Source organism: Thunnus thynnus, chromosome 21 (genome assembly GCF_963924715.1).
Source record: "Thunnus thynnus chromosome 21, fThuThy2.1, whole genome shotgun sequence".
NCBI lineage: Eukaryota > Metazoa > Chordata > Actinopteri > Scombriformes > Scombridae > Thunnus > Thunnus thynnus.
The window spans coordinates 3,256,663-3,283,657 of record NC_089537.1 but is presented as its reverse complement, the minus strand read 5'-3'; the positions used below and the strand labels follow the sequence as shown (position 1 = coordinate 3,283,657).

Below are 26,995 nucleotides of genomic sequence, written 5' to 3'. Positions count from 1 at the left end.
TGCATTTTTACACTAAATAACAATGTGGACACACTGTTTATACACTAAAAGCACATTTGAAGGATCTTTTTATATCCAGTATGAACAGGAGGAATGATTACAGTGAGGAAAACCTCTTTCACTGTTCATATGGACACCTGACTGATGTTTTAAGACACATTTGAAAAATTGTGAATCTATCTTAATATAATTTGGTATTTGCGGCACATAAAATAAAGCTAAAATGAATATTATATAGTTTTAGACAAGTTCTGCAATGCAAATAGTTGCCACACCGCCTGTATTCAGATTTTTTATGGGGAAAATGTTTATTTCTAGGGTTTACCATATATGGTAAGGGCGTTTCACCAGACGCACGTTACGTAATCGCTGCGTCACCTCCGCTTCTTCCTTTCACGTCCGCTCGCGTAACATGGCGCCGGTAAGTCGTGGCGGCTCCTCCTGAATTTACCTAATTTCTGCTTAATATCTCTGTTTTTTCACGCATTCAGGCGACTAACATCTATAATAAACTAAGGCTTTAACTGTACAGCTGTTTATGTGAACTTTAACAGGCTTTTATCGAGAAGGAAACTAAGAAGTTAGCATAATTAGCATTAGCTTCACGTTAGCAGAGTTAGCATTAGCTTCACGTGTTCCATTCATTCATTGACCAGAGACCATTAAGATAAGATAGGTTTTATGTCATCAGTGATTTTCTCTCACTGGACTGTTAAACGTGTTATATACTGTCTGTTAACATGTAAGCTAATGGTCACTTATCAGTTCGGCATAACTTTAATGTTCGCCGTTTTCTTCTGATAGCTTTAAATTTAAAGTTAATGTCATTCATCTTAAATTCCATCAATTAAAGAAGCTACAACAGTGTCAACACTACAAACAAACTAAACATCCATCATTTAGTATTATCATAGAAGTACTCAAAACTTTTTCTTGTGTAAAACTATTAATATTATAGATGTTAATATTTTAGCACTTAGTTTTACTATGAATGAAAAGTACGGTACAAATTAAATGTATTATTATTTATTAATACCGCACAGTAAACATACAGGAAAAGCAAAAATCCTGCATTTTAATTTTTACTTAAAAGTGAAAGAGGTTTAATCAATACAATGTACTTAAATTTACCTAAAGTGTGTTCAAGCTGGAGCTTTTAATTCTTATATAATGTTGGTTGGTTTAATCAATAGTGATGCACTATAGTTTATGTTTATTGTGATTAAAATCTGAATCTGCAGTGTAACCAGTAACATTTATCTGTCAGGTAAATGTAGTTTACAGAGTTTTCTTCTGATTACAAGTATACAGTTACATATCTATAAAGTGCTTTGGGTCCTTTTGTGAGTTATTTCAGGGCACGATGAGTTAGAATAGTATCATAATTTACTGTTTTTAATAGTTATGATAGCAACATTATAATAAATCTAACTATCTGGGTTCCTTTTAGTTAAGGGCCCCAGGCAGTCGCCTGCCTTGCCTGCTCTTATGTTGTTCCTGCTGTTTTTACCTGACAGATCAAACAGAAGAGGCCGACAGTCGGCAAGAAGTCCAAGAAGGGAGCTGGATGGAAGTTCACCTTGGACCTGACCCACCCTGTGGAGGACGGGATCCTGGACTCTGCCAACTTTGTAAGTCTCTACTGCAGTTCTTCACCTTTTCAAGTATTTGCGGCATTGGTCTTTTTTAGACCTAAACCCCCAGAATATTTCTCCTTTACATCTATAATTATAATTAACTTAGTCTTTCCCGTAACTAAACCTCAGAAAGGTTAACTTAGTGATCTTTGCGAGCAGCTAACCTGGTGTACGGACTAGGGCTCCCTTCCCTAGCTCCACATTTACTAGGGCTCTCTTCCCTAGTGTGTCACTGTGCTCTGTCCAATAGGAAACCTTCCTCAAAGAGAGGATAAAGGTCAACGGGAAGACTGGGAACCTCGGTAACATCGTCCAGGTCGGCCGCATGAAGAACAAGATCAACGTCTCGTCTGAGAAGCAGTTCTCCAAAAGGTGACTGAAGAAACTTTATTCACACTGATGTCATCCTTTATACTGCTAATTGTGTACATTTGACTGAGAAATACTTATTTTATTGCACTTAGTAAACACCCCCCCCCCCCCCCCACCTCTCTCTGCCAGGTATCTGAAGTATTTGACTAAGAAGTACCTGAAGAAGAACAACCTCCGTGACTGGCTGAGAGTGGTGGCGTCTGACAAGGAGACGTACGAGCTGCGTTACTTCCAGATCAGTCAGGACGACGAGGAGTCGGAGACAGACGAGTAAACTGCTGCAGCAGAGCGCCGCAGCTGTCTGTGTGTCAGCAGCTGGAGCAGGACGGGAGAATAAATGTGGAGAAAGAACATTAAACTGTCCTGTGTTTCTTCCTATTGTGGTCTTAAAGTGTTTCATATATAAAGCAGTACACTAAACAGCCACTAGGTGGTGCTACAGACACTTTGATGCTGATTTTATAACTGCGTCAATCAGAGGAAACTATTGCTGCTTAATTTGCTGCAAACATAAAATGTATTAAACACTAAAATACATAGAAAAAATGCTTCATCTTGAGATATGACATGATATAAACTACAGTACCTACAATATAAGCACAGTCTCAACAAACTTAATCATGAATGATTAAAAACAGCAGTTTTTACTCTTTAACATTTGATGAGTTTGATGAGAAATTTATCCTTTTAACACTTTGAATATCTGATCACAGCTCAAACTTTTCCACCACACAATGATTTAATATTCATGAGAATATTTTTAGACTTTGATCTTTGCAGATTCTCCAGTGAGTTAATGAGTCATTTCAGTCCTCCGGGCTTCTAAAAATGTTACTGAAGGAGAAAAAGAAATCAGTAGTTGAACCGCTCACATCCAGTAACAACCAGGACGGAGGAGTTACCAACAGACTGTTTGTTTTAAAGGGTCACAAGACAAAAAAAAGTGTAGAACTCGTCTGATGGAGAATAATGAGCTTTTGACATTAGTTTTCTGTAATTGTGAGATCAGGATGTTCAACACTAATGTTGCTGAACATCATCCTGAAGGGGTAAATAGTGGACATTTTCCTTTAGTTTACATTAAAACTTTTACAGACATTTCATAAATCTACAGTCGATAAACACAATCTGACATAAATCCTAATGAATGACTTTATGACACCTTACAAACTTGCAAGATGAATAATAGGTTCATAACATAATTTTGCCTATTTGACCACTTTTATTCTTGAGTTAATGGAAAGAAATAAACAAATGCATCACAATATCTGCCCCTAATTAATAATAATATGTGTCAGCTGCAGAATCAGACGTTAAATGGCTTTAAACCACAGTCAATGTAAACATTGAACACTAATATAAGAAGAAACAGAAGAGGATGCAGACAATTTGTTTCTGAGGCTACCAGTAATATTATAAAAGACACGTAACAGGTTTAACTCTCCCTCATGAGTTTTAAGCTCATTATTATTGTCAAAAACAGGTTTATAATTTCATCTTCATACATTAAAAGGTCACGTCAGCTGAGGAGGAGAAAACAAAACTTACAAGACATTGAAACATCAACATTTGCATCACTTCTGTAGATTTTAGAGTTTTCCTACATGTAGCCACCAGGCTGCTGTCAAAGCATCATGGGAGCTGTAGTTGTTGGTGGTATATAAATAAATATTTGTGTTGGAATCTTAAGAACATAAAACCCATGTTCTCTTGATAAAAAGTGAAGAGGCAGCGTCCGTCTCCCGTCTCTTGTATGAATCGCTTCAGGCTGCCGATAAAAAAAAAAACCTTTATTCCCCTTAAACAGAAAAGGATGTTTTGCTTCGCTCCTGTTCTCTCTGTGAGTGTGTCTGGATTCACTCCCATCCGCTCATCTGTTGCGTATAAAGCACGTAGCCTCAGGAATGCGTCCACCTTCAGCTTCCCAGCAGTCAACGCTGGCTCGTTGCGTCTCAAATCTTTATATGAGGAATCACACAGTTATTGGATTTTTTTTAGATTAAAATTTAATAAACGTACACGTCAAAGTAAAGGCTGAGGGGAAAGATAGAGGAATACAATAAAATGTGGAATTGTGGTGCATGAATATGTTGTTATAGAGCTCCTTTATGTTCATAAATACACTCTACATGTCCGCAGGGTGTTTAGTGTTTCTGAACTGTTCACTGCTGATGTATATTCATGTTTTAACTCTTTTGTGGGTTGATAGATCCCCATGAATCCCACCAAAACTCACTTATAAACCACTGAAAAACAAACTTGATGGTTGTCAGGGTTTCTGTGTGTTTGGTAGATTAAAGGACGAGTTCACAGTTTTTCAAGTCTGTCTTAAAACAGTCAGGAGCCCAAATGAACATTGAATCATGTTTTTCTTGCTGATACAGTCATTTTAGTGCCGACGTTCCTCTTTTTGTTACTATTCTTCCACCGCAGCTCAACAGGGAAACACTGAAACACAAAAGAAAGGACTGAAGGTTTCTACTGTGCATTGACGTTTAACTGAGTCGGAGAGTAACGCTGTAATCTGACTCTGTGTATCAGATTACCATCAGATTATAACAACCACCTTTACATTCAGCCACCAACCGTGTACAGTGTGTAGAGTCCAGAGAGGGTTTCGTCTGTGTTTCAGTGAACAGACTGTAGCTGCAGAAGCTTTGGATCGTCTGTTAACTTTAATATGTGTGATTGACAGGTGGATAAATGAAGCAGCAGCAGCAGCGGTCGTCCTGAAATGTGGTTTGGAGAATGTTGAACGGGCCTCAAACGACCTCGAAACACCATGAAACACAAAGAGAAAACATGAGTGTGCTTTTGTCCATGAGCCGATCACAGTTCTGCAGCTCTGGGGTGTAAAATTAAAGAAAACAGCCTCCTTTTCTTTACCAAACATGGTGAGATAAAGAGACACAGCTGGTGAAAACAGCTGGCGAAATAACCCCGATGATGTCATAGTGATGTCATCAGCGTTAGCTCAGCTCATAACTGAAAGTTTGCATTAAAAACTTGAGATGTGGGGTTTTGAAAGACGTGTGTTTACCAGGATCTAATGAAAGATGCTTGAATTGCATCGTGGGAAATGTAGGATCCAGCGTTTTTTTGAGTACAAAGGACTAAAAGTCAGGATATCTGAGCCTCTGCTGTTTCAGATTTGACCGTTCTTCTTTTAAACTGTCTCTCATGGGTCTCTGAACTTTATGAAAGAGCAATGCTGAATCACTCGAGTACACCTTTAAAACAATAATAACTAAATGTGTCATCTGTCCTTTAAATAATCGATATTTGACACCACGTGTTGATGCCGTTATGTGCATTTTGGCTCATGTACTTCCCACTTTCTGTTTAATCCACCATGCAGAGGACACAGCTGCTGGGAAAAGACTAAAACTTACAAAATAGGTCAAGTTTGAGGAAAAACTGTGTTCCAAAAGAAATCAAAAACTGATGAAGACTGTACGATACGGTCTAAAGCTCCGAAAGAAGCTTGTAAGAGAACCTTGAGTTGGGATTGTTTTGTCAAAGCACTTATATGAACTTTAAAAGATATATAAAGCTTTTATTATCTTTAATCAGGTGGATATCAGCAGGATATCTGCAGGTCTGGAAAAGTCTTTGAAAGTATTGTTCAGGTCCCTCAAAAAAGGTCTTAAAAGATTTTAAAAAGTCTTAAATTTCTCATATAAAGGTCTTGAATATTTCCTGCTGTAGACATTAAATTAGTTGTAGGAGATGTTCTGCATCTATAATCTATAAGTGAGACAGTAGATTCTGCTGCTGGAAGCTGTTTAATCCTTTTCAGATCTTCAGTTCAGTCAGAACCATCAGACCTGCAGCAAACACCGTCACTACTGCAGCTACAGCAGGAAGTTCATCTACTCACTGTGGTTGTGAAGATGAAGATGTTAGTGAAAACTTAAAGTCCTCCTCCACTCAAACATGTGTTTTTCTTCTTGTTCTTTCAGTTGAATATTTGAGCTTCACTGTGCAGAATGGTGTATGTGCAGATAAACAGGAGGGCCTACGAGCAGGATTAGTGACATCACAACTAGTTTGGAGCCAATCGTGATCCAGTTTGCAACTTAAGCAAGTGTGATGTGGAAACCTGAAGCCTCCAGTATACTGAGAATGGACGTTACAGTGAAGGAGGAGACATCTTTACCTTTTATCTTACCTTTTTGTTTTGTTGAATCCACCCATCAATGTTCTGCCACTTATCTGGGTCCAGCTCATGCTTATTGGTTGTTTATGTTACTAGGAATCATTGTTACAGCTGTGAAACACTGACAAAAATATGGAATAAATGTCAATAAATGAATGCACTCAGAGCAGGTGTTGCAGACGTTATTGTCTCTGCTGGTTTTCTTTGACTGGTAACACTTTAATGTGGAGTTAAAAATGTCTTTAAAAGTCTGCAGAAACCCTGATTACATTTCATATCAGCCTAAAAACTGGACACACACACACACACACACACTCACACCTGGTCAGTTCCCAGTCCTGCTTGTTTATAAAGAGTAAAGAAACGTCACCTCTGGCAGCTGCAGCAGCAGCTTAACTCAAACACATTTACAGGAGCTATTCTGTCCTCCCGCCTATGAATGAATGATGACAGCTACATACATACACCCACCTACTCAGTCTCAGGTGTTGAATAATGTATCAGCCGGGTCACATGGTGTCATGTCTGAATGATTAACACCGCCGTCTCCTCTCGTCACCATTTCCTGCAGGTCTGCAGAGGACGAGGACTCGACCCAACACTTCTTCTTCTTCTTCTTCTTCTTCTTCTTCTTTTGGGAAACACAACAAGTGAGTGTATCAGCTGTCTGCTCAGGTGTGCATCTTTAAACTGCATGATGGGTGTTTTTGTCAGCATTTGTTTATATTTCAGTCACAAGTAGGTGACTGTCTGATCTTTACTCTCCTGAATCCGAACCTGTTGATGTGTATCAGCTGTTTATCAGCTCAGGTGTTGCTTGAACTCGTCTGTTGATGCAGTAATTTCATGTTTTTGGACGTTTGGTTCAGTTTTGGTTGCTTTCCGTTGTGAAAGTGGATCCTTCTCGGTCTTCATTAATGTTTCAGAGAGAGAGTCTCGCTCTAGTGAGTGAGGAGAACAGCTGATGGTATCCCATCATCACCTGCTGGCTCACATCATCGAGGTCAGACAGGTAAAACACCGACCTGTCAGCACTGATGCAGTTAAACTGTTTAGTGATGAACTGGTACAAGATACTGGTTTCTACACTGTAAGAAAAAAAACAGCAGCTGGGCACCAATAAAATAAAAAAAAAATGTTTTTTACAATTTTACATTTTTTTTTGTAAAATAACAGAAAACAACCATTAAAAAATACAGTAATAATTCTGTAGTAGTAATTTTGTGTATTTTTAAAATTTTTGTAACTTTTGTATTTTATGTTTAATTACATGTAATAACATCTAAAATCTTGTATACTTAATCAATATTTAATGTAATAAAATGATTTATCATTGATCAAATGTGAAAACACTGCTGTAAAACAGATGATCAGGTTTATAATCGCATCAATCTACTTAATTTAATTTATCATATTACGTGTAATACGAGTTACATGTTTTTCATGTTATTTTACATCAGTCATGTTAATTCACTGTATATTTCCGTAGTTTTATTGACATTTTCATATACTTTTGAATACAGGAAAAATCTGTAAAAATAGAGGTTTTTTTACAGTGTATAAGAATACCTTAAAAGACTTTCTCTCTACCTGCCTGCCATGCAAATACTTTGAGTTTTGTCTTTTTATTTGATGAAGTTTTGACATATTTCTGTGTCTGTCCAATACAGTGGAATTTAGTTTGTGGAGCTCACAGCACTGAAAAAGATAATACAGACTGCTTTTTATACCGATGAAATAATCGCTTTTCTTTCTTTTAACTTGAAATAGTTCTAATACTTTATTATCATTTCTACCAAAACATTACAAATGTTGAGCTTCAGAACTTGTACTGGTTGATTCCAAGGATGTTGGACATCACCTGTCATATTCCAAAACCAGGATATCTGCAGGTCTTACAAAGTCTTAAAAAGCATTGCATTTAGTTTTCTAAAGAGATTTCCTCTATAAAAGTCTTAAATATTTCCTTTTTCTTACTGATACTGAAACAGGTTAGTTTAGGTTAAAAAGGTTTTCAAATTCACCAATTTAATTTGATGAAAACTGCAGATAATTGACTGTTTAATTCAATATTTGTGACAAAAATATTACAGCTGTCTGTCACCCTTAAAGACCAATTAGTGCTTGATTGGTACACTTAATTTCCTCTTACTACAGTGCAGAGTTTTAGTGATCAAATAAATGTTGTTTCACATCATTCACATCAGACTCTATCAGCTCCCGGCAGCCTGAGTGTGAACACTATTAGCATCAATATTGGGCTTCAAAACCCCTAAACATGATTTAATTCTTAATACAGAACTTTTAGGCTTTCAGGCTGCTTCAGTAAAGAATCCTAACAGATGTTCCTCTTCTGCTTTTCAGAGCCTCCGTTGGTGTTTTTCTTCTTTGAATCAAGGAATCAGAGAGAGAGAGAGGAGAGCTGATGAAGAGGCTGATGATGAGGGTGAAAGAATGATCCAGGCAGTGACTGAGGACGCAGACACACTCTCATAAACAGGTAATAAACAGGTGCAGTGATGGCGGCGTGGCTAGGCCGGGTGTCCTGGGGCGACGCCTGGTACAACATGTACTCCCGGCTGCTACGCACCAAACCTGTGGGCTCCATGGGTCAGAGCGCTGACGACCTCACCGAGCTGGGCGAGGGCTCGGCGGTCGGACTCGCCAAGGTCCTGACCACCGTGGACCTGGTGTCGCTCGGGGTGGGCAGCTGCGTCGGCACGGGGATGTATGTGGTCGCCGGGCTGGTTGCCAAGGCGATGGCCGGGCCGGGGGTCATCCTGTCCTTCATCATTGCAGCTGTGGCCTCCATACTGTCAGGTGAGACTCTGAGAGCTGAAACTTTTAAATCAGACTGTGATGTTTGTTTGTGTAGCAGGTTGATGGAGAGAAACATTAAACATTTACTCAACTGTCCAGAAGAAGAACTGAGATGTTCTGGGTCCAAGAGTCCAATAATCAGTCTATAAGTCTGGTGAAAATCAATCTCAGAACCCATCGGCCACCTGCCTGATGATGATTTAACCTCTAGCCAACATTTCAGGGCTTCCAGTGTATCAAGCAGATATCTAAATGACAGGTAATGGACATCCGGGCCAAGACTTCCTCTTCCGTGTTGTTGTTTGCAGTCTGATTAGTGACTTGAGACGCTCCAGACGACATTTCGACTAATTAATTTAGCTAGATATATGCATATGAATTCATATAAATTTAAAAAAGCTGATTAGGTGGAAATCATCTGAGTGTAAAGATCATAGACTGTATAAAAATATGGACGTAGTTGCCGTGACATCACCCGTTGGTTTCTGAAGAGCGGTTTTGAAGCTCAAAGTGAGCCGCTCCGGCCGTCGCCATCTTGGCAGTACGTGACTCTGCCTAACTCCCAGCCAATGAAAAATGGGCAAAGAGGCGGGCCGAATGGCTGAAACAAGCCACCTAGCGGCTGGCGGACCTGTCACTCAAAGCAGCCATGTCCTTCATTATGCAGAACTTTACAGCTTAATAAAACTTAAACCGTACAGTTGTCATAAAAGAGGAAATTGGCTACAGAGACCAAAACTGTTGTTTGTACCAGGCTGTAAACATGTTTATTTCTGCTGTAAAGTTGGGCATTTTAACATGGGGGTCTATGGGGATTGACTCGCTTTTGGAGCCCCAAGTGTTCATTCAAGGAACTGCAGTTTTTGGCACTTCCTGTTGGCTTCATTTTACAGCCCCAGAGGTTGCTGCTTGGTAAAGATACTTTTGAAAAGGATGCCCTGGTACTTTACTGGAGTACTTTCACTAAAATACTCCATTAATTTAGTGAAAATACCAAGTGAAGATTAGCCTGTAGCACTAGTTCAACCAAAATTATCCACCAAATTATATAACAATGCAAATCATTCATCATTACTACTATAGCACAGCATAAAGAGAATATAATACATAATAACTCAGGGTTTCATGCAGTCTGCTCTTAAAAAACGTGTAATACAGTGTACTTGTGTGTGTTTTTAAAGGCGTTTGCTACGCAGAGTTTGGCGTCCGGGTCCCCAAGACGACCGGCTCGGCCTACACCTACAGCTACGTGACGGTCGGGGAGTTTGTGGCGTTTTTCATTGGCTGGAACTTGATCCTGGAGTATCTGATTGGCACGGCGGCGGGGGCGTCGGCTCTCAGCAGCATGTTCGACTCTCTGGCCAATCACAGCATCAGTAACTACATGATAACACACCTGGGCACGCTCAGAGGACTCGGTTAGTATGATAAGTGTGTGTCATTTTTTCAGCACATTAAAGAGCAAATTAACAAATCTAGATGTTTAGAAATGAACGTCGAAAACCAGAACAGATTTGTTTTTGTTCTAAAGGGAAAAATACTCGACTTTCTTTAGAAACAGACGTATAACTGCCAATATATACAGTAATAAACACAATCAATTGATAATATAATAAAGTGATTGTAAATATAATTTACTGACTCTTTAATTGTGTGTTTTGTTACTAAAGCATCAGGAAGCATTTGAAAGTGGACTAATTTACATTTATTTACATAAATACAGTTTTCACATCTTATTTCAGTATTATGTGATACAACTGAGTTTACATAGAACCGCAACCAGCATTAGCAGGAAACAAATCTGAGATTTTGAGAATAAATATTAAGAGATAAAGTTGTGATTTTACAAGAAAAGGTCTCGGTAATATGAGAATAAAGTTGTGATTTTGATATTTGAGAATAAATGTACCATGAATAATATGACTTTATACTCAAATTAACTCTTATAACTCATCTGAATTATATATATATATATATATGTATATATATATGTGTGTGTATATATATATATGTGTGTGTGTGTGTGTGTGTGTGTGTGTGTATATATATATATATATATATATATGAATTATATGAAATATAAAGTAAAAGTAACAGCAACAACTGCAGCTGATTCCAGTTTATCCACAAAAACTTTCTGTGTTTTGGGTACCACTCTCAAATAAAACACACTTTATAAAAAGTTTATAAGTTGTAACAAATTATTGATTGATGCATTATTTATCCATAATAAACCATTTGCAAGAACAACTTTTGGTCTTGTAGTAAAAAAATACTTTATCCTTTTACTTACTTCCCCTTAAATGGTCAATTTGACCACTTTAATTTTGGAGGAGAGTAGCAGAGCATCAGCGTCAACGTCAGTGTATTAAAAACTAAAAAAAAACATAACTTATTAAAATGTATACCTGGAGAAATAACAGGAAGATAGGAAACAGGGACAGGAAAAGGATTTTTGCAACCTGGCAACTGAAAAGCTGTCTTATTAATCATATGACAGATCTGTAAATAACTACAAAATCATTTTTAACCAAAGTAAAAACATTGAAATAAAGAAAATATAGATTTTTCTTGGCAAATGGGAGGACTTGTTAATTAAAGTTTCATACTCAGAGGTAATGTGTACCTTTTAAAACCTTTTATAAATTACACTTTGTTAAAAAATGGCAGCCATTTTTGACTTGAACATGATTTAAGATGTGCTTCAAGACTTGGAACTGACTTCAAACCAGAGAAATGTTTAATCTTCCCGCTCCGAACTGCAACAAGAAGTAACATGAAAAATGTTCAAAACCTCCACGTCTCTCATTTGTTTTTACAAACCTAAACAGTCTACGATGCTTTATATGAAAGACAAGTTAAAGAACAAAAATGAAATGTTCATGAATCCTGGTTTCAGTCTGGACGTCAATCTGATATTTTGATTTGTTGCGTCCAGTGAACGTACCTGACAGCAGCGTCTCATCTGACGCCATCCGAACTGCAACATGTAAGAGGTGTTTGTCATCCTTTCAGTGTTTCTAAGCTCATGTTTAAGTTCTGCTGCGTCTCTGTGTGTCTCAGGTAAAGGTGAGGACACCTACCCCGACCTGCTGGCTCTCTTCATCGCCCTGCTGGTCACAGTCGTCGTCGCCCTCGGCGTGCGTAACTCGGTGGGCTTCAACAACGTCCTGAACGTGTTCAACATGGTGGTCTGGGTCTTCATGATCATCGCCGGACTGTTTTTCCTCTCCGCCAGTAACTGGGAGGCCGGCAGGTTCCTGCCCTACGGTTGGTCAGGGGTGAGATGCTCCGCCTCTCTAGTTGAACGTGATTGGTTCAAATTAAACTTCAGGTTGGATAAAATGACCAAAAAGTCACCCAGAGAATGATATGAAGGCACAGTCCCAACAGTTCTAGTGTCAGATGTAACAGATCGTTTAAAGCATAAACTTCAGTGACGTGTTGTTCCTGTTCAGGTGATGAAAGGCGCAGCGACCTGCTTCTACGCCTTCATCGGTTTCGACATCATTGCGACGACAGGAGAGGAGGCCAAAAACCCCAACACCTCCATCCCGTACGCCATCACCGCCTCGCTGGTCACCTGCCTCACCGCCTACGTGTCGGTCAGTGATGTGCATGTGAAACAATTAATTGATTAGATAATTGACAAACAATTATCAACAATTTGAATAAAACAATTAAACGTTTAAGTCATTTTACTTGCAGACGTTCCAAATGTTTTCTGGTTGCAGCTTCTCAAATGTGAAGATTTCCTACATGTTCTTTGTTTTATATCATTGTAAATGTAATATTTTTGGGGTTTGGACTGTTTGGACAAACAAGCTGTTTTAAGACGTTTCCCTGGAGACTGAGATATTGTGATGGGCAGTTAATAATGAAAGTAAGTTGCAGCCCTAATTTTAACATGAAGGAAAAAGTCTAAAATACAGTTATTGTATTTTTCCAAACATTTATCATCCTTAGATAAACCAATATTGGTTTTCAGCTGACATTTATATTTTTTTGATGGAAATTTATATTGTTCAATGTTCTTGTCAATACTGGAAAATTTATTCAAGTTGTTTTCTAAAAAGATCTTCAGAAGCGATTAGAAGTGAGTGTGTGTCTCCTCCAAAACTTGTTTGACTCATCTGTGACACTAAAATTCTCCTTTGAAACCAATTTTAACCAAATGCTTAGTGTGTAAGCAACTACTTAAAGGGGACCTTATCTTATTCTGAGCAGTGGAACCTGTCTTTTCCTCTAGCTCAGTGATGAATATTTGGCACGACCCCCTTTTTATGAAAACCACAGATCTTAAACAACATGGACTTCTGTGATGTTACACATCAGTTTCTGAAAAAAAGTAAAGCCTGGAGTTTGGGTTTATCTACTTGCCATTGCCTCATTTGTTTGTTTGGAGCTAGAAAATACAAATTTGGCCAAAGACAAAAAGAAGAGCATGAGTTAAACTGTCAATGTAGCGAACACGACCCCGAACATATTCAACCACAGTCTGAGCCTTGTTGAGCAGCATCTAGTGGTCGTTGGAGAAACTGCACGTTAAAGGACTTAAAAAGATGAGAACCTGCTAATCTGAAATCAAACTTATTTCAGTGTCTTTATCAATATTTGAGCTTTTCTTTACCAGCTCGAGTAGAGAAGGTAATACAGTATTGTACTAGTGACAATGGCTGAACACTTCCGTTCCTCCTCTTCTTCCTCTCCTCTATACAGGTGAGTGTGATCCTGACTCTCATGGTTCCCTACAACCTGATCGACGGCTCGGCTCCTCTCATGGAGATGTTTGCGGTGCACGGCTTCCTGTGGGGGAAGTACACCGTGGCCGTGGGCTCCATAGCGGGACTCACCGTCTCTCTGCTGGGCTCCTTGTTCCCCATGCCGAGGGTCATCTACGCCATGGCCCGAGACGGACTGCTGTTCAGGTGAGAGCCATACAAACACACACGGAGGTGGAATTTGTTCTTACTGACCTCCTAAAAAGGTTAACGCCATGATAAACGTGTCTGCAGGTTCCTGTCACATGTGTCTGCCCTCACACACACTCCGACGGTGGCGTGCGTGGTGTCGGGGTGCTTCGCGGCCATCCTCGCTCTGCTGGTGAGCCTGAGGGACCTGATCGAGATGATGTCCATCGGCACCCTGCTGGCCTACACTCTGGTCAGTGTGTGCGTGCTTTTACTGCGCTACCAACCCGACGAACACGCCGACACACACCAGTTCAGCTCCGGCGAGGACGTGGACGGCCTGAAGCACCGGGACGACGGCGCCGTTCCCACCAAAGACGACCAGATGCTGATCGGAGACGCTGACGGTTCGTCTTCCTACCACGCCGGCGGCAGCGAGGGAGACGGAGACGACTCAGAGTTCCACACGGGCCACGCCTCACTGCTGAAAAGGCTTCTGGGAGGTCATTACTACACCCTGCGACTGCGGCTGGGAATGCCCGATGCGTCGGCCCGGCCCACCCCCGCAACCGGCCGCATAGTGACCCGCTGCACCCTCCTCCTCTTCATCATGTCCTTCCTCCTCTGGTCCACCATCATATTCGGTGTTGAGCAGGGAACGGGGGCTGGGGCGGTGGTTTCAGGCCTGATGGCCACACTGATGGCGGGATCCTTGGCGAAGCTTTTGATCATGATTTTACAGCAGCCAGAGAGTGGGCGGAGCCTGCCCTACATGGCGCCATGCGTGCCCTTTGTTCCCGCGGCAGCCATATTGGTCAACAGCTACCTCATGCTCAAACTGTCTCCCCTCACCTGGGCCAGATTCACCATCTGGTGCATCATAGGTGAGTTGCATTGAAACAGGTCTGATTATTGATCAGTAAAAGTCAGCAATAATGCACAAGAAGGTGTCCTGATATAAGAAAATAATGAACAAAGCGGAGACAACTGTTATTTTCTATAATGGTACGTCTCAGAGTGCGTTACAGCCAATAATCAAAGGAAAACATTAACGCTGTGTTGTGTTTGTAGTCAGTTTAACTCATTGTTAGCTTAGCTTCACCAGTGAGAGTTAAGATCTGTGCTGTTGCTATGGTTACCTGCAGTTTATTATACCTTCTGCACTGATCAGTGATGGTAGTTAAACTGTTGACCAGGACTATCACTTGACAGCCAATCAGAAACAAGTATTTTCTCCTTTCCTTTGTATAAATGTAGTTATTTGCAGTTTTTTTTATACAGTACTGTGCAAATGTTTTAGCCATTAAAAATAAAGAGAAGACACTTTAAGAATACTGCATGAATCATTTTAGTATGACAAGCATGACAATTCACTTGAAACAAAGTTCAGTAAACAGCAGAAACATAAAGTGAATCAATCAATCAATAAACAGCAGCAGTTCTTCTCAGTGTTTCAGCTACTCGGCAGGTTGTTTGTTCCTGCATCTGTTGCCACAGTTCTTCTTCTGTCTCTTCATGTTAATCCCAGACTGGACTCCTTGTTCTTCTTGTAGCTGAAGATAGATCTTTATGACTCTGGCTGGATGTTTGGGCTCGTTGTCCTGCTGCAGATGATCAGACGCCTCCACGATGCTGCTGCATTATTGAGAAGAATCTAAACATCTAAAGAGCCTAAAACTTTTGCACAGTTCTGTACTTTGAATCCCTTTTTGAGCTGAAATTGAGCCAAATCTCAGGGAGATTCATTCAATTAAGGAAAAGGACGTTCTCAGGAATAAATGATCTCAAGATGTAAATTGTTCCGTGAATTTGTGATAACATGCAACACATGTTTTGGTGCTAAACATATATTATGAATCAGAGGTAAGTTAAGCCACCAGCAGTTACATTCACAAACCAACGCTGTGGCAATGTAATGTAATATAAGAAATATTTATTGTATGTGATCAGATCAGTTACATTCCATCTGTAAAATTGATTTAGATTTCACATTTTTAGCTGATGATGTGTTTTTATTTTTGACAGATTCAACTTCAGCCTCTGTTTGTTTGTTCATGAATGGGACTGAAAGATGAGAGATTACATTACTTCAGTATACGACCTTTACAAGGCAAATCTAGCTGGAGCATCAACATCTGTTAGTCAGATGGTTTCAGCTGCTTTAAGAGTTGCACCGGTGCTTATTTCACATCCTCACATCCTTTAAGACGTCTTCCTGTTGGTTTTAGTGCACCGTCAGCAAAGGATGAGACAACAACATGCTGCCGTTCGCTCCCGACACAGTAAACATTTAATCCTTAGTTAGAGTGTTTTCATGTCAGTCAACACTGTGTTAAACTGCACAGGAAATATTACAAATAGGGCTACAACTAATTATTTTCATTATTGATTAATCTGCTGATGCTTTAATCAATTAATCAATCAATCATTTTGTCTATGTAGTGTCAGAAAGTAGAGAAATGTCTTATTTTGTTTGACCAACCCAATGATATTCAGCTTACTGTACTGATCATCACATGTGAGTATTGACTAAAACAATTATTTGATTATTAAAATAGTTGTTCAACTAATTGATTAATTAAGTAATTGTTGCAGCTCTGATTATAAACTCACATAACATGTTGGTTCACAGTGTTGGCATAGTCATATTTGCGTTTTTTAAAAAGAGAAAGACATAGAAAGCGTCAAATTAAGAGTAGCTCTAGATGGTTTTTAGTGAGCAGAGAGTAGAACATACTGTACCTACTGTACATATGAAGCTGTGCATCCAGACTTGTTACATCTGCAGTTGGTTGGCAGATGAAAACAGAGTAAAACCCTTAAGACTTCCCAGCTGGACGGTCTCTGAGCCTGACGTCTCTACCTGCGCTCCAACCGTCTGAGTCTGATGCTTTAAACATGTCTGTCTGTCCTCAGGTCTGTTGATCTACTGTTGCTATGGAGTGTGGCACAGCACGCTAGAGCTCAACGCCCGGGAGGAGCAGGCACAAGCCAGCTCCTACCAGCGCTATGACGACCACCTCGACGACACCTTCTCCCCCTGTGATGAACTTTACCCCCAGGAGCAGGACGAGAGACCCTATCAGGGCTGGTCTGCCCCGGAAGAGAGGGGCAGCCACGGCCAGCGGCAGGAGAACCAGTATGAGGAACAAGAGGGAGAGCAATATGAGGATAACAGTGACCAGTATGGATACCAGTCTGGTCCAGCGGGTCAGCACACGACCAGAGGTTACAGGTCCAGGGGAAGGACCAATCATGGCTTTGAAGAGGAGGATTAAATACAGGATGTTTTGCTGCCCTAAATGGACAAAATCAAAGAAAAGAATCAAAGAATGAATAAAACTTTGAAAGCGCCTTTTATGTGAGACACTAAATCAAAAACTCTCCAAGACAAGTGAAGTCATATCATAAGATTTTATTCTAATATCTACCAGGGAACCTCTCCCTTCAGTGTGGAAACCTGGCTTTGATCTCATGGGAGGAGAGAGGAGAGTGGATACGATGGGCACCTCCCATCACAGATGTTTCACTGAATGAGGCTCAAAGCAGCTGCAGAAGCTTCAGTACATTCTGGTGTCTGCAACCACCTCGCATGACCAACAACAACCTCTCTTACCCGTTTCTTACAGTACTGTCGGCCTTCATTTCCACATGCAACATTCATGCACATATCAGTGTCCCCAGTACGAAAGGTCATCCTGTGAAGTGACATTTTAGCAGTGGTGGAAGAAGTATTCAGATCCTTTACTTAAGTAGAAGTACTAGTACAACAATGTAAAAATACTCCATTACAAGTAAAAGTCCTGCATGAAAAATCCTCCTATTATGAGCTTGATGTAGTTAAAGTATTGCAGTAAAAGTAGTGGTTTGGTCCCTCTGACTGATATATTATTATATATGACATCATTAGATTATTAATAGTGAAGCATCAGTGTTAGAGCAGCATGTTACTGTTTTAGCTGCTGGAGGTGGAGCTAGTTTACACTACTTTATATACAGTTAGCTAGTTTAGTCCAGTGGTTCCCAACCTAGGGGTCGGGCCCCTCCAAAGGGTCATCAGATAAATCTGAGGGGTGGTGAGATGATTAATGGGAGAGGAAAGAAGAAAAAACAAAGTTCTGATACACAAATCTGTTTTCAGTTTTTGGATTTTTTCTCTAATCTTTGATTTTTGCTGAAATATTGGATCATTTGAACATTTATTGAAATGAAAGCATTTGAGAAGTTTAGAGGGAAAAATCACTATTTGGTGGAGCTGTTAACAACTCATAGACATGTGAAATGTGACCCCGACTACACACTGCTTTTTGTAAGATGTCAAAAGCCAAAAAGGTTGGAAACCACTGGTTTCATCTTTAACAATGTGTTGTATTTTAAAAGCTTGTTATATTATCCATTGTGTCAAATCTTCATCTGAAAAGTAACTAAAGCTGTCAAATAAATGTAGTGGAGTAGAAAGTACAATATTTCCCTCTGAAATGCAGTGGAGTGGAAGTATAAATTGTACTTAAATACAGTACTTGAGTAAATGTACTTAGTTATTTTCCACCACTGCAAATCTTGGGACAGTCATGAATTGATTGTCTTCACTTTCAACAATCTCCACTGACATCGAAAACACAACCAACCTCAATCTTTACAGTTTTTCTGAACTGCTGTTGGCTTCTGATGACGTGTGGCGTTCCTGAGAGGTGTCCGACTCCTTACTTATTTTATCCCCTGTAGCTCCTTTACTCGTTCTCAGCGGATATGTTTCATATATAAAAAGAAATTGCTGTTAGTTGGCAGACAGCAGAAATGCTCCAGAGGTAGAAATAATCTCATTGATTAAGTTGAACCTCAGTGGAGCCAAAGAACCATTGTTTTTACTGGTAAACCTGAGTGGAAAAGGTAGAAATTCACAATCCTCCCAGTTTTCCAGTAACAGACATGAAAATATTGGCTTCTTCTTCTCTTGTTTTATCTTTTTCACTGAGTTTCTGTCCATTCTTACTTTACCACAAACAACTTTTTTTTATTACTGATTATCGTGACCAATAAGACGACTTTTATCTCCGAGCCTCTGGCGTGACTGACCCAGCTGGTATTTTCTTCTGCAGGTTATGGATTTTAAATGAATGTTTTCCTCTCTGCTTCCTTTGGCCGTTTTTCCTCCGTCTCATGTTTTGTGGACTCTCAGAGACCCTGAATGCCACACATTGATTTTTGCTGTTTCTCTGGTTTTGTTTGTTTGCTTTGTTTACGGTCGTGACGGTGCGCTGGCATTTCTAAACGTCTCTATGGTAACCCTCTGAAAGTGACCTTTGTGTTTGTATTTATCCTGTTTGGTTGAATGATATTTAACTTCCCTTAAACTTCTGCAGCAACAAAATTCTGTTAATGTGTGAAAATGAGAATCAGAATGTGTGTTTTGGTTTTTTCTTTGCGTTATTGGAATAAATGTGAGTGAACTGAATAATGAGTCTCAGTAAAAAGTTATTTAAACTTTTATTATTTGTGGCACCAGCCAAAAAAAACATATAATACAGGTGCATAATATAGTTGATACATGTTGGTTATAGTGTGAATTTGTGGAGGTCTCTGCTGCAAAAATTACAGTTATTGGTACACAAGACAATATATTTGCATTGGGTTAAATAAGAGCAATTAACCTCAATCTTTGTTCAACATATAACTTGAATCATCTGAACTTTAATATTTTGGAAAAGTGTCAAGAAAAGAACAGTCGGCCGTTCAGACACCAGCTGTCACTTAACTATTTAACACCTGTCGACACCTACAAGCAAGAGTTTATTTTCAAATCATGTAAAGGCAAAGAACTGCACAATATACAGAAATGAAATAAAAAGGGAAATTAATGATTGAAACTAAAATGAAGAAAATGAAGAGACAATAAAAGATTATAATCAGAAATCTGAAGCATAACATGAAAAGTGAACGTATGTTTTGAATGTGACACTGCTGATCTGTGAGTCATGTGTTGTTGAAAACTGAGGTTAACAAAAGTACATTTTTCAGATGGGAGGTTTCGCTCTTCGGCCATCGATATACAGAAAATGAAGCATAATGATTACACACACACACACACACAGAGTTTGAGTTGACACACATGTTCAACATGTTAGTTGTAGAAACGTCTCTCAGAGGCAGAACTGTTGTTGTGTCGTTGTTCAGTCTGATCGGTTGAGTTAAATCAATTCGGCCAAAACCAAAGAATCAGCAGTTCAAAGAAAGAGTCCAACAAACAAACACACAAGTCTTTTATAGTGATACTTTTTTTGAACTTGGTACGTGCATTATGCATACTGTAAATAATGCAGTATGTAAAGAGTGCAAGACTGACAAAAACTTCCTACTTGACTTTTGCATGTTACCAAACAAACTGCAAGTGCTTGAAATGGAAACATCGACCTTCAGACAATGGTGCAAACTCACTTTATACTGTGACACAGTGGAGTTTCCTCAACAGGATACAGATTTTTTTCAAATATTACTACAATACTCACATGACACATGTACGTTGAAGAGTTATTGGTCTCCACTCGATATGTGTTACTGAACTTTAATTTGCATTTTTACACAGAATCAGGACTTTAAACTCACTGAGATAGTTCACAAGCCATCTGCTCGATTCAACACGACTCTCACGCCACTCAAACCACTTACTCACACTGCGCTCTCGACACTTCCTGTACACACCAAACTGCTACCTACATCCTGAAAAGACCTCTTGGAGGTTTCGGTCACCAGATATTGGTGAGAATCACTGCTGCAGTTGATAGTTGGACTACTTACTACGAGTGTGCACAACTCTTATTTAAGGGTGAAACTTGACACCAAAAAGACTTGAAAGTTTCAATTAATTTAGAGGTTCAGTAAATTGGTGAGGCACTATGTTGTTACACCAGAAAGTATCAGAGCAAAGTCTCTTTGCATGGTGCTAGCTAGCTTTTAGCTACATTGATAGCTTGTGTGCTATTGAGTTAGTTTGGCAACTAAAAACAAAAAGTACATATAAGAAAACACTGAAGTTGGTTGACCTTAAAGGTGCAGTCTGTAGGATTTAGTTGCATCTAGTGGTGAGGTTGCAGATTGCAACCCTTCCAAGCATGTAAAAGAATCTACGGTGGCTGCGCAACTCGCGAAAAACACTAAAGACCCTCTCTAGAGCCGGTGTTTGGTTTGTCCATTCTGGGCTACTGTAGAAACATGGTGCTACATAGTGGCCTCTGTGATACAAAGGACTCATTCTAAGGTAACAAAAACACAGTGATTCTTAGTTTCAGGTGAGTATACACTAATTAAAACATACTTATGAATATTATATTCCATTTCAGCCAAGTCTGTTCCACTAGATGCCACTAAATTCTCCACACTGGTCCATTACGACAAACATGTGGATGAGTTTTGCTTCTATTCATTTGAATTAAGTGCACAGTGTCATTTGTTTATAAGGTAATAAGATTTTGTTTTGTTTGGTGACAATTTGATATCCCAAAAACTTTACTTTTGTCAGAAAATCTGGTTCTTTGGCTCCATCCAGTGAGATTTAATTCAACCAATAAGATCCTTTTAGCACCAAGAGAAGGTTTCTGTAACTGTGTGACTCCAGACGCCAAACCTCTACATCATAAACAAGCATCAACTAAATATTCAAACTGTAAAAAGATTAATGCACAGACTTGTTTAGGATCATGTACAGTCTATGAAATGAATTAAAGACACCTTCCCATCATCCCTAGCGAGCCACACCTTCACACATGTGCGCTCTTGGCGTGGTTGGCGGGGGGGTCGAACGGCATGGCCGTGCCTCGCTGTCTGGAGTAGTAGAAGCTGTTCTCTCTGCTCGGGGACCCGGGGTCGGTGCCGTGACAACACAGGATCATGGAGCCGCCCAGGAGACAGAGAGCGGAGCCGACCCAGCCGGCGTACAGAGAGAAGCCGAATGACATCAGACCCTCGGATTGGTGAACGCCGATGGGGAACCAGACTGTTGACACGATGCCGCACAGAGCTGGAAAACACGTGAAGGTGGAGGAGTTAGACTGGAGATGATACCTCCTCACCCAGTTTCATTTAGAAAATGTAAAAATATAGAAAAGGTTTTTCTGAATGGAGTTCGTCCTGTCTGACACCTGTCTGACACGTGAACCCGGGCAGGATGAGGCCTGAGCGTGACCCTCCTTCCATCCCTCCTCCATCCTGCGACAGGTGGGAAAGACCCGAGTATCCCAAAGTCATATCGACTTTGTCCTAAAACCAAAACTATCCTCTCAAATCAAAACTACTGTTTCCTGAAATCTCAACCTCTGTCTTCTAAAACTAGTCAGCAGTGTTTCCCAAATGTACAACTAATGTTTGGTGAATTCATCTACCCTGAGACTATAACTCTCAATTTACTCTCATGTGTTTTAAACCTGCAATAACAGATTGTTTTATCCACTAGTGTCCATCAGAAACAAGCTGTGAACAACTCTGACATATCATCAGCTTTTAAGTTGATATGTTGAACTTGTCAGCAAACAGTTGCTTATTTCCACATCCAGCAGTTACGGAGCAACATTATCATTCATGTAGAGTCGTGTTTCTGTCCACCTGGTGAATGTGAGTCCAATATTCACTCTCTTTTAGCTCTGTTTTTACTCTCTACCAACTCCTGAGGGAAATATCTGGCTCTTTAGCTGCTAAATGCTCCACTATGTTCACCAGCTAGTCTACAGCTAACTGTGTCTGTTTGATGCTGAGCAGGTAGTGTACAGCAGCTTTTTACAGCTTTTTTATCTGAAAACGACACTATGAGACGCTGAGACAGATAAACATGAGCTGAAACTCGCTATAAAGCTCCGTAAAGCCGAGAGGAGCTGCAGAGTCACTGATAATTCTCTGTAGGTTCGTCACTACGAGCCAAACACATTACACACTGACAGATCAGACATTGGTTTCCTGATTATAGCCACTTTGAAGTATGATTTAAAACCACTATATGTGTGCATTTTTTATGTGACTGCAGCACCTTTAAAGAGCAACTTAACATCAGCTGAAAATATTGTTTTAGTGGTTTAACGTCTCGTCTTGCTGCAGTGAAATCTTACCTTTCAGCCTGGTGTTAAGTTACTCTTTTTAATTACTCTGTTTATCTATTTATCTAATATCTTGTTGACATTGTTTGCAGAATAACTAGACAATCACAGCACAAAAAACATTTTCCCTAATGGCCTTAAATATAAAACTGTTGACAGGATACCTCTAATTAATTATTACTCTTTATATAATGAATTTTATATATCAAGAACATTTTGTGGCATTGTGTCTAATACAACCACAGGGTGCCAAAGACATACATTTTTAATGGCTTTCAGACTGGTGTCTGTGGATTTTAACTTTGGTTCGCTGCTTTATAAAACCTTAAATGCATTAAAACTGTAATTCCCTCAGAAGAAAGAATCATTAGACATGTGACCTTCTGATCAATATCTAGTCCCACAAAAACACAAGATCTGACTATTTGTAGCATACAATAGGTTGTATAAGTGCTATACTTTTATTTATACAGTATTATTGGCTTGTTTTGCTCTTATTTAACACCCTATTTTAAAGTTTTTATAAAAATTCAGTGTGCAATATGCATTCCCTGTTTGTTTCAGGCTTTAGAAACTGCAGAGAATTCAGAGAAAAGAAATTCAGGAAAAAAATGTTTCTTTTATGACATACAATGATTTTATATGCTTTTAGTGGTCTTTTAATGGTCTTAACACTCAGTGAGTATTAACTTGATGTCATATTTTGTTTTACACCGTGTTTCTGTGCTGTTGCTATGCCGCCATGTTGGCCCTGAAATCTCTGAAATAACAAGTTTAACCTAATCTATTGATTTAGTTGTACTGTATTAAATCAGTGTAGCTTTGTCTGTGTGTGTGTGTGTGTGTAGCAGGTATTCCTCATGTCCCCCATAACGTAAATCATTCATTTTAGGGTGAAGACTTGGTTTAAGGTCAAGGTAAGGTTAGGATAAGTCCCCAGGAAATGAATGTAAGTCTCTGTCATGTCCTCTGAAGTGATGGAAACATGACTGTGTGTGTGTGTGTGTGTGTGTGTGTGTGTGTGTGTGTGTGTGTGTGTGTGTATGTGCGTGTGTGTCGGGGGGAGGAAGAGGGTCTCTCCTCACCCATGAGGATTATGAGGACACCTCCCACTCGGGCTCGGCGCAGCTTGATGGCAGACGTGTCGTTCTGCAGCCGGACGAAGGGCATCCCCATGAGCACCAGCAGCATCGCAGGGAGACCGAGAAGACACGCGCACACCATCAGAGCACGAGACGTCTGGATGTAGGCTGAGAGAGAGAGAGAGACGGGGAAGAGAGAGAGAGCGAGAGAGAGAGAGAGACGGGGGAGAGAGAGAGAGAGAGAGAGAGAGAGAGAGACAGGGGAGAGAGAGAGAGAGAGACAGATCTTCAGAAACGGTCCGATCTATGTGGGGAGAAAAGTCAATGTGCAGTAAAAGCTGCAAAATATATGAAGTCTTGTCATAATCTGAGAGAAATAAGCTCTGTAGTAAATCTGATCTGACAATAAAGCTTATTTGAATTTGAATTTGAAAGAGAGAGAGAGAGAGAGAGAGAGAGAGAGAGAGACAGAGAGAGAGAGAGAGAGAGAGAGAGACAGAGAGAGAGAGAGAGACAGAGAGAGAGAGAGAGAGAAAGATATAGAGAGAGAGAGAGGTTTTATAACTGGAGCATCTGTTTAGTTTAAAATTTTCAACACAGTTCACCTCTGGCACCCTCTCTGTCAGACAGACAGTTATAGTCAGGAATGCACACACACACACACACACACACACACACACACACACACACACACACACACACACACACACACACAGCATCACTGAACTGAACCCATTGATCCATTGATTGATCTAAACCACACACACACATTGAGCATTGTCTACTTTCTCTCTTGAGTCTGACTTTGTTCTATTTTTAGATCATGTTCTCTATTCAACCCTTTATTCCCTCTGTACTGTTATCAGCTGTTTTTAATATCTGTATTATCTTCATTATCTCCTGATGATTTTATCTCTTTTTATCTGTAGTTTTCTATTGTTTATTGTATTTTTTTTCTTTTTAAATATCTTTTTTCTTTGTTTTTAATACTTTTCTCTGTAAAACACTTTGAGCTGCATTTTATGTTATGAAAGGTTCTATATAAATAAAGTTTATTATTATAATAATAATTATTATTATTGATCCTGTAATCATCTTGTATATTTCCTAAATTATTATATTTATTATCATCCCTACATGGCACATGAACCCATATTGTAAATACACCTTATTTATTTATTGTAAACACCACAAAAATGTACAGTAAACATATTCAGACACAAGACACGACTATTTCTGACCAGTTTATATCTGATTTTAATGATTATGTATCTGATTTTAGTGACTTTTAGTGACTTTTATTGGCGTCTCATCTGTCATATATGTTGGATGATATTTTGCTTCCATGTCTGCTGAGTGTGAAGTATTCTTTCTGAATACTTAATACTGACAAAGCTGTTTTTACCATATTTTAAACACTTTTTAAGAGCTGATATGTAGATGAATTTAAAGTATTTCTGAATGTATTTTCTGGAACGACAGATCAGCAGGTTGAGGATTATAATCAAGGCGCTCAGTTCATGACTTTTTGGCACAAAAAGAGAAATTATGTGAATATATTTTTGTTTTTCAGATTTGTCCAAAACAGTTTGAACTTCACTCAAATTATTACCATCTGTGTGTTTCAAATAGAGCTGCAGCGATTAGTCAGTTCATCATTTTAAGTCGTTTTTTAAGAAAAAATCTTCTTTAATGTGAATATTTCCTGGTTTCTTTGGTCCTCTGTGACAGTAAACTGAACATATTTGGGTTTTGGACAAAACAAGACATTTTAAGTCGCATCTAATCGATTAATCGACAACAGACACAAACATACATATGTATAATATGTATTATGGTTTTATGGTTTAAAATTAAGACCAATCCACACAAACTGAATTATAATTTTTAAACATTACAGTAATTTATATGTGTGATAATAAACTTTGAAACGCAGCAAGACAATTTATAAAACATTTAAATATTCATCCCAGCACCCCCCCTCTCACCGGGCAGGGTGAGGATCTGGTTGAGGGCCACGCAGTGGTAGAGCGCCGGGGAGATGACGCACTCGGCCCAGAGGCCCCGGGAGCCCAGCTCGTCCATGCGGATGCAGGTAGCCACCGTGTAGTCGCAGGTCCGGACCCAGTCGTTGGTGGCGGTGGCGATGATGACCCCGACCCAGCCCGCGCAGCTCGCCGCGCTGCCGGTGATCTGCCTGCACATGTGCGCCATGGAGAGCCGCCGTGCGCCTTTACGCACAGAAATCACTTCGCTCTTCAAATTCGGATTGTTGTAATATTTGTCCTTTTATATCTGCAGTTATATGAATTTAAAAGTGGAGTTTAGAGTTCCAGAAACTGAAAAACAAGAATATTTCTGCGTTTGGAAAAGATTAAAAACGCAAAACTTAATGAACATACGTGTTTTTTTCTCTTCCAAGTTAATAAAAAATACGGAGATGAACAGCGATATTCCGGTATATCTGTACAGTCCTCACTTTCTATAAATATAAAGATTCTTCTTTGCTTCTAATGTGATAAAAATATTTTGAATCCTTTTAAAAAAAGGTGGAAATTACATAGAAATCCTTCTGTCCCGTCAGTGCGCAACAGGCTGGTTCGCAGAAAAATGCCTAGAATAAGATTTATCATGGGGTGTGGTGAACAACAACACACTGTAACCCTCAGTCAGAACTTTAAGCCAATCAGAGGGCATGTGAGATCCTAACCTAAACCAGATATGGAGAGATGAGACAGACAAGCTGGAAGAAAACAACAAAAACGAAACGCTGCAGATTCAGTCTGACCTGAAATATTTGAGTCATGTCCACATTTACAGTCTCATATCTCAAAAAAAAGGAATCAGGAAGGAAAACTGTGACTTGAATTCAAATGAGCAGAATTTATAAAACACAGACATCCTGGTTTAAACTCACCTGCCTCACTGTAGCCCT

The 26,995-nt window shown here is 39.5% G+C and overlaps 3 protein-coding genes across 3 annotated transcripts; 2 read left to right on the top strand and 1 right to left on the bottom strand.

Annotated features, from left to right (window-relative positions):
- Positions 1-320: 320 nt before the first annotated feature.
- rpl22l1 (ribosomal protein L22-like 1) lies at positions 321-2,367 on the top strand. The gene is made up of 4 exons (XM_067578747.1): positions 321-421; positions 1,518-1,631; positions 1,888-2,009; positions 2,139-2,367. The coding sequence occupies exons 1-4, from the start codon at positions 413-415 to the stop codon at positions 2,281-2,283; spliced, it is 390 nt and encodes a 129-aa protein (XP_067434848.1). The 5' UTR covers positions 321-412; the 3' UTR covers positions 2,284-2,367.
- A 6,201-nt stretch (positions 2,368-8,568) lies between these two features.
- Positions 8,569-17,691, top strand: slc7a14b (solute carrier family 7 member 14b). Its single transcript, XM_067578468.1, has 7 exons — positions 8,569-8,988; positions 10,170-10,406; positions 12,052-12,269; positions 12,447-12,593; positions 13,708-13,916; positions 14,004-14,782; positions 16,815-17,691. Exons 1-7 carry the CDS (start codon positions 8,688-8,690, stop codon positions 17,174-17,176), a joined length of 2,253 nt encoding a protein of 750 aa, XP_067434569.1. The 5' UTR covers positions 8,569-8,687; the 3' UTR covers positions 17,177-17,691.
- A 1,984-nt stretch (positions 17,692-19,675) lies between these two features.
- Positions 19,676-26,953, bottom strand: cldn11b (claudin 11b). Its single transcript, XM_067578777.1, has 3 exons — positions 26,049-26,953; positions 24,064-24,228; positions 19,676-21,912 (listed from the first exon to the last, which is right to left on the bottom strand). The coding sequence occupies exons 1-3, from the start codon at positions 26,272-26,274 to the stop codon at positions 21,653-21,655; spliced, it is 651 nt and encodes a 216-aa protein (XP_067434878.1). The 5' UTR covers positions 26,275-26,953; the 3' UTR covers positions 19,676-21,652.
- Between the last annotated feature and the right edge of the window lie 42 nt (positions 26,954-26,995).